The 11,439-nt window shown below is 43.4% G+C and overlaps 1 protein-coding gene across 1 annotated transcript; it reads left to right on the top strand.

Moving 5' to 3' along the window:
• Nucleotides 1-834: 834 nt before the first annotated feature.
• Nucleotides 835-6,146, top strand: SAA4 (serum amyloid A4, constitutive). The gene is made up of 4 exons (XM_055282226.1): nt 835-920; nt 1,701-1,795; nt 4,980-5,118; nt 5,837-6,146. Exons 2-4 carry the CDS (start codon nt 1,705-1,707, stop codon nt 5,997-5,999), a joined length of 393 nt encoding a protein of 130 aa, XP_055138201.1. The 5' UTR covers nt 835-920; nt 1,701-1,704; the 3' UTR covers nt 6,000-6,146.
• The last annotated feature ends 5,293 nt before the right edge of the window (nt 6,147-11,439 follow it).

Genomic DNA, 11,439 nt, shown 5'->3' on the forward strand with positions numbered 1-11,439 from the left:
ATTTGCAACGTATATAAAAATTTATAAAACCTAGGGCCGGGCAGGTTGGCTCATGCCTGTAATCCCAGCACTTTGGGAGGCCAAGGTGGGCAGATCATTTGAGGTAAGTGGGTCGAGACTAGCCTGGCCAACATGGCGAAACCCCGTCTCTATTAAAAATAGAAAAATTAGCTGGGTGTGGTGGCATGTGCCTATAATCCCAGCTACTCGAGAGGCTGAGGCAAGCGAATCACTGGAATCCCAGAGGTGGAGGTTGCAGTGAGCTGAGATCATGCCGCTGCACTCCAGCCTGGGGGACAGAGTGAGACTCTGTCTCAAACAAACAAACAATTTATAAAATCTGATACTTTTTCACCATGGAGTTTCTTATGTAGGAATTTATCCTATAGATATATTTGTACATGTGCAAGAGACATATGTACAAGGTTAATAAATGCATCATTATTTGCAATATCAAAAGGTTAATAACTGTCGAAACAGCCATTAAAATTGTATAAATTATGGTCCATCCATACAATGGAATACTGTGTAGCTGTTAAAAAAAAAAAAGCGACAAGCCTGATATGGAAAGACTTCCAATAAATAGTAAGTTTAAAAGAAAGTGCAGAATAATACATATTTACATGAAAAAAGAGATTGTATGCCTCAAAGACCTTCACCCTTGATCTTCTGGTGTTATTCCTGTCCTTATATTCTCCCAGAAAACTACTTCTGGATAAGGAAACACTATTACCCAATATGTTAATTTTTAAAATACCCAAAGAATTGAGCAAAAAGGACTTTGGCAAGGCGGGTTGTTGTATCTAAAACCGTTCTTCTGTTAATGTCAAAGCCAGCAGAGACACGGACTATAGCTCCACGGCCAGAAGGTACCAGCAGCTCTGCCTTTACTGAAATTTCAGCTGGACAAAGGTCCACAGGTGAGGTTTCTTCCAAGGAGTAATTTCTCTCATTTGACTCTTTTGAGATCCTTTTCTCACATAATTGGCAAATTTCAATTGGAGAGAAACTCTGTTTTCTACCTCATTATGGGGTCAGTGCTGAGGAGAGTAGGAACTCAGGAAATGCTTCTTGATTGACTTTAGTCTGCTTTATTGGGTGACAAATTGACCACAGACCAAATAATACGTGGGAATCCTCTTATTCTTTCTAGAGATCTGGGCTGAGAATTAAGGGTTTATGCTTCTTCTTAAAACCCGTTTCAATCTTTCATGCAGTTATGATTCTAATACAAACAAATGGAAATGGGGAATTAGTCTTTCAAATTCAGTCCTTTGGCTGGCACAGTGGCTCGTGCCTGTAATCCTTTGGGAGGTTGAGGTAGGAAGATTGCTTGAGGCCAGGAGTTTGAGACTAGCCTGGGCCGAACATACTGAGACCTTGTCTCTACCAAAAAAAAAAAAAAAAAAATTAGCTGAGTGTGATGGTGCACGTTTGTAGTCCTTGCTACTCAGGAGGCTGAGGTGGGAGGATCACTTGAGCCCAGAAGGTCGAGGCTGCAGTAAGCCTTAATCATATCATTGCACTTTAGCCTGGGCAACAGAAAAAAAAAGAAAGAAAGGGAAGAGAGAAAGAAAGGAATGAGAAAGAAAGAAAAGGAAAAAAAGAAAGAAAAAAAGGAAAGAAATTCAGTCCTCAAAACATAGATCTGTGTTTTTTTTTTTTTATGATTCTCTGCCCCTCTCTTTCTTTCTCTTCAGCACAATGAGGCTTTTCACAGGCATTGTTTTCTGCTCCTTGGTCATGGGAGTCACCAGTGAAAGCTGGTATTCGTTTTTCAAGGAGGCTGTCCAAGGTAAGAACTCTGGAGGATGGAGGGCACATACCCAGGATTCATTCTGAGCAGGGGCCACATACTCACTGGATGGGAGTGCTCCTTAGAGAAGCCACACAGAGGTCAGAGCAGGAGTGTGGTTTTCTGTATCTGTTTCTTCTTCTAGGCTGGTCTGATTTATCACCCTCCCTTGGGGTTTCCAGACGAGAGGTTAAAGGTGCTTTGGGCCCAGCCTGTACTGTTGGTGTAGAGTGCAGAAGGATAAAGACTTCCAAGGGGTGCTCTCCCACTGTGGAAATTTACAGATGGCAGATTTCTCAGGGCATGATGTTTATTTAACTCATCCACCTCTGGGAACATACTGAGTTCACAATTATACTCCAAGATTGAGACATACCTAGGAGACAGTAGAATAATAGTGCTTAAACAGAGAAATCCCATCCTGTACCCAAGCAAATGACCAATGCTTCGGATGCAGAGCTCATGAAAATTAAGCCCTAACTCCTACCCATAAAATAAAAAGAGCAAATTTCTACCGATTAGCCACAGGAGGGCTGAGATACGGCTGGGAAACTGACTTCTGCCATTCTGGATGGGAAATGAATCTTATTGGCTAGCTGTTAAAATGGGAAAACTATGTTTGTCAGGTTTTGTAATACTTTGAACTTCATGTGTTGTTATTAACTTTGTAGTTGAATTTTTTGTAATTTTTCAATTGAAATTTTACAAATTTTCATTTTTTCTGCATTTTGTGCTTTTAAAAATGATATTCTCTAAATAGTTTTTAAAAAGTTTTGGTAGCATGTGCTAAGTTTTTCTGCACATAGTAAAGAATACCTTTTTTGTTGTATGGTCCACCAGCCTTTAAATTGGCCAGGTGTTTGTTTAAAAAGTACATTCCTGAGCCTCTTCTCATAGTTACTGAGTCAGAATCTTACAAGTGAAGTGGGACTAGGAACAGCATTTGAAAAACTCCCCAGGTTACTTTAAGCACAATGCCAATGAGAACAACTGTCTTGGGTTTTTCTGTCACCCAGTGATAGAATCTGTCAGGTGCTTGGAGAAAACTCTTGCTAGTCAATCTGGAAAACATAGAATGAACATAAAGCATGCATCAGAGAAAGGACAGTCATTATGCCATGCCAGAGATAAACTATTTGACAAAATTACAGACACAAAATAATACATGAAGTTAGTGAGAAATATCCCTTAGAACACAATACATAAGTAACAATTAAAGTTATTTGTCACAGCTTTTCTTTTTTCCTAGTGAGTTGGTTTAAAGAACTCGGTAACACATAAACCATAGCAGAACTCAAAAATAGTTATTGATTGAACAACACAGGCACTGATAGACACTTTCTATAGCTCTTCCTGGCTTAGACCTGTTTCAAACATCTATTTTTCCACTAATCTTTTTAAAAACTTTAAAATGATATATAACTTACATATAGTACACTGTATAGCTTGATGAGGTTTTTACACATACAAACATCCATATTACACCATCAGATCAAGATGTCAAACATTTCACGCACCCCGGAAGGGTCTCTCATGCCCTCTTCCAGTTAACAACCCTCACGAAAGATAACTCCTATTCTTACCTCTATCATTATTGATTAGTGTCCCTGTCTTTGATCTTTGAATAAAAGAAATTGTACAGAATATGTCTTTTGTATCTGGCTTTGTTTCACTCAACATTATGACATATTAATACACATGACAGCTTTTGTCATGTGTATTAATATTTTGTTCTTTTTCATTGCTACATAGTATTCCATTGTATACTGATATCATAATTTATCTATCCTACATTATTGGATAATTAGGCTTTTTAAATTTTGGGGCCATTATGGATAAATCTGCAATAAACATTGGTGCACATGTACTTTGGTATACATAAGCCCTCATTTCTGTTGGGGGTATACACTCAGGAATGGAATTGTAGAGTGATAAGTTATAGTCATGTCAATTTAGCTTTCGTAGATACCAGCAAACAGTTTCCCAAAATTGTACCAATTTACACTTCCATGAGAAATTATGAGAGCTGGGCATGATGGCTCACACTCGTAATCTCAGCACCTTGGGAGGCTAAGGCAGGAGGATCACTTGAGGCCAGGAGTTTGAGACCAGCCTGAGCAACAAAGTGAGACCCTATCTCTACCAAAAAAAAAAAATTAGCTGGGTGTGTTATCAGGTGCCTGTAGTCCCAGCTACTCAGGAGGCTGAGGTGGGAGGATCACTTGAGCCCAGGAGGTCGAGGCTGCAGAAAGCCATGATTACACAACTGCACTCCAGCCTGGGTGACAGATGGAGACCCTGACTAAACAAAAAAAAAAAAACACAAAACAATTATGAGAGTTCCAGTTGTTCCACATTTTTGCCCACAATTTATATTGTCAGTTTAAAAAATTTTTGTCATTCTGTTGGGTGTATAGTGATATCTTATTGTCACCACTGCTGTTCACTAATAGGAACAGGAATTCAACTTGCATCAAGTATTCCAATATGCTAGGCATTTTATGTATGTTACCTCATTTTATCTTCTCATTTAGCCCACCAGGGAGGTAGGTATGATTCCCCCCAACTGAAGAATATGGAAACTGAAACTTAATTGTCAGGGCAGAGAGTTAAACATTTACATTCATGCCCTTCATGATAAGTCTGATTATCCAGGTCCTATGAAGCTCTCTCAGGTCATTCCACCTCATCACGTACTGCCCGTTCCCTCGGCTTTCTTGTGCCATTTATGCCCATAACAATCAGATTTATTCAAGTCCTAGTTGTCCTCACTCAGCTGGTAAGGATGTATTTTTCTTATGGGCTATGGTAGATGTGCAGCCACCTCCTCTTCTCGCCACGTCCCTTGTAATGTCCCTAGATCTTACATCTGTAGTACTATTCTCCATTGTGACATTCCTCACATGAGCGTCCCCTCTTTGTACACAGCACACACAGACCCATGTAAGATGTAGCCCAGGGCATGACAACTGCCAACCAATTCAATTCAATGTAATCCATGGAAAAGCACCTTCCTTACAGTTACTCAGAGAAGCTGTTCACAGGAAGTAATGTTTATCTCCACGTATGATTTCAAAGGATTATTTTGTCAAAGGTCAAAATCTGGAAATCAGTGGAAAATGTTCATTCCTAATTTCTCCAGTATGTCACTGGGTTCATTTTTGTCATTTTTTTTTCTTTCCAGGGGTTGGGGACTTGGGCAAAGCCTATTGGGACATAATGATATCCAGTCACCAAGATTCAAACAGATATTTATATGCTCGGGGAAACTATGATGCTGCCCAAAGAGGACCTGGGGGTGTCTGGGCTGCTAAACTCATCAGGTAACACAGATCCCTGGGGACTCCAGTGAGAGGCCAGCAGTGCCTCTCTGTCTTGAGAGTCAGGAGAGCCTGTGGCACACACTCCTGGGGTCTGGGTGGCCGGCAGAGCCAGGGCAAGGCTGGCGAGGACATGTCTCCTTTCACCCACAAAGGGAAAGTAAGAACCGAGGAGAGGTCTCGAAAGCACACTGTTGCAGGGGCTGGGTGCAGGGGCTCACACCTGTAATTGCAACTCTTTGGGAGGACAAGGTGGGAGGATCTCTTGGGCCCAGGGATTTAAGAGCAGCCTAGGCAACACAGCAAGACCCTTATCTCTACAGAAAATAAAAGAAATTAGCCAGGCATGGTGGTAAGCACCTGTAGTCCCAGCTACTCAGGAGGCTGAAGTGGGAGATCCCTTGAACCCAGGAGGTTGAGGGTTGAGGCTGCAGTGACCCACAATTGAGCCACTGCACTCCAGCCTGGGCAACAGAATGAGACCAAAAAAAAAAAAAAAAAAAAAAGGGAAAGCACTCTGCTGCAGAGTGCAGAAAGTATCAACAGACTTAGGCCTTTGCCCAAGAAGATTGATAGTTTTCTTCCCCTTTCCTTGAGTTTTCCAGCCCCCTCTCAGTCATTCCTTGGGTGGGAGAAGAGGAGGGAGTTAGCAGGTGGAGCTGTCTCAGGTGAGCAGGTGAGTCAAGAGATTAATCTCCTGTCTCCTTTCTTTGGGTTGCAGCCGTTCCAGGGTCTATCTTCAGGGATTAATAGACTACTATTTATTTGGAAACAGCAGCACTGTATTGGAGGACTCAAAGTCCAACGAAAAAGCTGAGGAATGGGGCCGGAGTGGCAAAGACCCTGATCGCTTCAGACCTGATGGCCTGCCTAAGAAATACTGAGCTTCCTGCTCCTCTGCTCTCAGGGGAACTGGGCTGTGAGCCACACACTTCTCCCCCGAGACAGGGACACAGGGTCACTGAGCTTTCTGTCCCCAGGAACTGGTGTAGGGCACCTAGAGGTGTTCAATAAATGTTTGTCAAATTGAATTTGTTGATGGAAACTGGAAACATCTAGGCAGACTTTCTGGGAAGAATGGTCATCTGAGGCCATATGGGAGATAAACAGCACCATGGCAGATGAGCCTGTGACTGAAGGGGACCAAGGACTCCCAGCTGGCCTGTAACTATGCAAGCTCCTCACATGACCCAAGCCAAGCTTCTCTGGTCATTTTCGGCCCCAGCTTCCCCTCCTGAGTAAGCCTAAGCCGGCAAAGCACTGACCATCATCCTGGGCTTCTGAGTGGCTGGAGTCATGGCTCTGGCACAGCCCTGGGCAGTCTTCCATCAGTCTCCTCTGTAACTCAGATGGGACTTCTACCCCCAAATCCCCACTTCTTCTTCAGGGCCTCACAGGTTATTTTGTTGCAGTTTCCAGGCCTCTCTGTATAGAAACTTTGCACTGCCCAATTCATTGCCTCCTGTCCACTCTCTGTCTCTAGGCCTTGTCCCCCAGTGACCTCTTTCCATATCAAGGTACATTGTGCGCTGAGTGTGGTGGCTCATGCCTGTAATCCCAGCACTTTGGGAAGCTGAGGCAGGAGGATCGCTTGAGTCCAGGGGTTCAAAACCAGCTAGACAACATAGCGAAACCTCATCTTTACTAAAAACCAAAAAAATTAGCCAGGCATGGTGGCATATGCCTGTATTCCCAGCTACTTGGGAGGCTGAGGCTAAAGTACTGCTTGAGCCCGGGAGGTCAAGGCTGCGGTGAGCTATGATCACTCCATCGTACTCCAGCTTGTATGACAGAGTGAGACCCTGTCTCAACAAAAAGAAGGTACGTTGCTTAGAGAATCCTAATCCAAGGAGTTCTATCCTAGAAACTGCTATCTTGGACTCTGGTTTATTTCTTTCTTTCTATCTTTTTTTTTTTTTTTGAGACAGACTCTTTCTCTGTTGCCCAGGCTGGAGTGCAATGGCACGATCTCAGCTCACTGCAAACTCCGCCTCCCGGGTTCAAGTAATTATTACACCTCAGCCTCTGGAGTAGCTGGGACCACAGGTGCGCACCACCATGTCCGGCTAATTTTTGTGTTTTCAGCAGAGACGGGGTTTCGCCATGTTGGCCAGGCTGGTGTCGAACTCCTGGCCTCAAGTGATCTGCTGCCTTGGCCTCCTAAAGTGCTGGGATTACAGGCGTGAGCCCCTCTGCCTGGTCAACTGTGATTTATCTCTTATCAACACCTGTGCCTCCCCTGACTCAATTTTTAATTTGTCCCGCTCATTTTACCTAAGGAATGACTCTCCTGTTGGTTTCCCTTATCTTTATTCTCATTGGCTTTTTTTTTTTTTTCTTTGAGACAGAGTCTCCCTCTGTCAAGCAGGCTGGAGTGCAATGGTGCGATCTCGGCTCACTGCAACCTCCGCCTCCCGGGTTCAAGTGATTCTCTCACCTCACCCTCCCGAGCAGCTGGGATTACAGGCATGGGCCACCACACCTGGCTAATTTTTGTGTTTTTAGTAGAGATGGGGTTTCACCACGTTGGCCAGGCTGGTCTAACTCATGGCCTCAGCTGGCCAAAGTTCTGAGAATACAGGCCTGAGCCACTGCACCTGGCCGGCATCTCACTGGCTTTTAGTTCAGATAAAATTCTACTTCCTGTCCTAAAGGGGAAGTGAGATATGTAGATAGACAACACAGTTTAGTAAGAGCCTCAACAGAAGCACACACTGGTGGCCGTCCAAATTTTGCTGGGGTATGGGAAGTCAGCAAATAGTAATTAGAATAGCTGCCATTTTTAATTGCAGTTGCAAGACTGTGTCCTACAGTTTAAATACTTTATCTGATTTAAGCTGCAGAGAAGGCTTTGATGTTCTCAGCTGGATAAACTGAAATTTAGAGAGGTTTGTGTTTAGGACCTTCTCCAAGGTCACACATGGAACAGATGCAGAGCCAGGACTGCAGGCTGGTTTGTCTGACTTCAGAACCTGTGATACACTGAACGAGGCCAAGAGGTTCAGCAGCGGAGACCCCTTTCTTCTTCTTGGATCTCCAGCACTTGGTTTAGATGGCCAGGTGAGCCCTTATGCTTGGGGAAATGCCTGACTTGTTTGAAAACAGGCACCATATCTTGTTCATCACTGCATGCATAATGCCTAGCAGGGTCCAGGCACTCAGTAGTTGCTTTCTGAATTAGATTATCACATTGAAAACCTATACTTCAACCACATTACTCTTCACTCTTGCACATTGTCTTCTTCCTCTTAGTAAGTCAAACTTGTTGAAAGTATTGCCCATCTACACACCTTCTGATTCTTCACTTCTGATCATATGTTAACCCACTCCAGCCTGGTCTCTGTCCCCACAACTTCAGCAAAATAACTTTGTCACCACTGACCTCCATGCTGCCAAAAACAATGAACATCTCTCTCTTCTCATATCAGTAGCCCTGTGAGCAACATTCAACGCAGTTGCCTTCCCCTTCCTTCGTGATATATTTGGTCTCTTGGCTTCATAATACTACTCTTTCCTTCATCAGCTCTAAGTAGCATAATTTACCCTCTACCTCAATTCTCCTTTATTTCCTTAGCTGGGCCTTTTTTATATCCCCAAACTCTGTGTTCTTCAGACTTGGCTCTGGGCCCCCATTCTTTATTTCTCTATGCTCTCTTTCACAAGTCTAAATAGTACTTATATGTGGATGGCTTTTAAAATTGTATCTCCCCCTGCAAACCTCATTTCTGAGCTCCATGCTTGTACATCCAACTGGCTACTTGACATATCTATGTAGCTGGCTTCCAGATATCTCAAACTTAACGTGTCCCAAAATGAACTTGAGTTTTCCCGTCAGAACTCTTCACACTCCAGGTTTCTCCATTTCAGTTAATGACACGGCCATTCTCTCTGTTCCTCACACCAGATGGGGGAATGTGTTAATGCTTCCCTTCACTTTACCCCCACATCCAATCCGCTGGATGTGAACTTCCAAAGTTCATCTCTAATCCATTGACTTCCTCTCATTTATACCTTCATGCTCCTGGCTACATAATTTCTCATCTAGGGTACTGCGGTAGCCATCTAACTAGTCTCCCCATTTTCTTTTCCTTCTTTTTTTTTTTTTTTTTGAGATGAAGTCTCGCTCTGTTGCCAGCCTTGAGTGCAGTGGCACAATCTCGGCTCACTGCAACCTCCGCCTCCCTGGTTCAAGCGATTCTTGTGCCTTAGCCTCCCAAGTAGCTGGGACTACAGGTGCCTGCCACCACGCCCAGCTAATTTTTGTACTTTTAGTAAAGACGGGGTTTCACCATGTGGGCCAGGATGGTCTCGATTTCCTGACCTCATGATCCACTGCCTCGGCCTCCCAAAGTGCTGGGATTACAGGCGTGAGCCACTGTGCCCGGCCTAGTTTACCCATTTTCATTCTTTGCCCCTCTCCTTCAGGTGACCATATAATTTATCATCTAAACCAAGTCACTTTCAAGAATGAAAAGGGGCATTATTGATAATTGTACCAGGATAATAGGAATAAACCAGAACTGTCCTGGGCAAAACAGGACATTTATTGCATTCACTAGAAACTGTACTTCAAATTTTGGATTTTGATCTCTTCTGCAACTAGTGAAATGCCATACGATACTCTCCTGCAATGCCGGGCAGCGGCAGTGAGCCGCAGCTCCCATTCATCCTCAAGATCATGAGGATGAAAAACTGATACTCTGTAGCGTACTGTGTTGCCAGATGATTTTGCCCAATTGTAGGTGAATGTAAGTGTTCTAAGCGTGTTTAAGGTAGGTGAGGCTAAGCTATGCTATTTGGTAGGTTAAGTGTATTAGATGCATTTTTGACCTATAATATTTTGAATTTAGGATGAGTTACCTGGAAATAACCCCATTTGTAAGTCAATCTTATCATATCTCTCCTCTGCTTAAAATCCTTTAGAAGATTCCTATCTCACTTAGGTAAAATCCAAATCCTTACCTTGGCCTACAAAGTGCTTGTGTGATTTGTCCCTGGCCACCCCCCAGCATCATCATATGCCATACCTTCCCAAGCTCCCCACACTGGCCTTCTCTCAGTCCCACCAACAAGCCAGCCTCTTATTTGCCACAGGGCCTTTGCACATGACAATCTGTCTGCCCCAGACCCTCTTCTCCTTGCTGCCCACATGGCTGGCTCTTTCTCACCTTGTGAGTCTCTCTTGAAATCCCCCTTTCTTCTGTGAGAGGCCTTCCCTGGCTGATCTATTATGGATATTCTTTACTTCTTAATCAGTTTTTAATATGTGGGATTATTTTATCGATATCTTGGCTTATTCTTGTTTGTTAGGATTTTCTTTTGGTCTATCTTTCTCCCTAGATTATAAAATAGGTCAGAGGAGTGACCACTTTTGTCTTGTTCACCCCTAAATATCCAGTACCAACCAAAGTGCCTGACATATAATGGAACCTCAACAAATGCTTATTGAATGAATGAATGAATGAATGAGTGGTTGAATTAATTTATTAATTTACTAATAAAGGAAAAGTTTTATTTTCAAATAGGTCAGTTTAGTTTCAGGGAACAGGAAGGTGCTAATGAAGAGGTAGATACTGGAGACAAAGGGAGTGGGAATAACAGCTGCACCAAAGTCAAGTGGAAGCAAGAGGAGATGGGATCAAATCCACAGGTGATGAGTTAACGCCAAAAGAGTAGAAATAGCTCTTGCTCTGAGAAAGGAAAGGGAGAAGGATGGGGTCAGGGAAGGTAGAAGATTTGACATGGAGGACAAGGGATCCGAGGGAGTTCAGTGGTATTTGTGTAATAGTCAGTTTTCACACTGCTATAAAGAACTGCCTGAGACTGGGTAATCCGTGAAGAAAAGAGGTTTAATTGACTCACAGTTCTCCAGGCTGTACACGAAGCATGACTAGCAGGCCTCAGGAAACTTACAATCATGGTGGAAGGTGAAGGGGAAGCAAGCACCTTCTTCATGTGGAGGCGGGGTAGGGGGTGGAGAGAGAAAGAGAGAGAGAGAGAATGAGAGAGAGAGAGAGAGAGAGAGAAGGGGGAAGTACACTTTTAAGCCATCCATCTCGTAAGAAGTCACTCACTATTATGAGAACAGCATGGGGGAAATCCATCCTCATGATCCAATCACCTCCCACCAGGTCCCTCTCCCAACATTAAGGATTACAATTCAACATGAGATTTGGCTTGGGACACAGAGCCAAACCATGTAAACTTGTTTTGTTGTACACTACCGCTCCCAAGATCCATCACATTACATTGTTTTGCCCATTTACTTGTCTGTCTGTAGGGCAAGTATGTAAGAAATCAAAGGCAAAAATTATGTCTGTTTTA

This window comes from Symphalangus syndactylus, chromosome 6 (assembly GCF_028878055.3).
Source record: "Symphalangus syndactylus isolate Jambi chromosome 6, NHGRI_mSymSyn1-v2.1_pri, whole genome shotgun sequence".
Classification (NCBI taxonomy): domain Eukaryota; kingdom Metazoa; phylum Chordata; class Mammalia; order Primates; family Hylobatidae; genus Symphalangus; species Symphalangus syndactylus.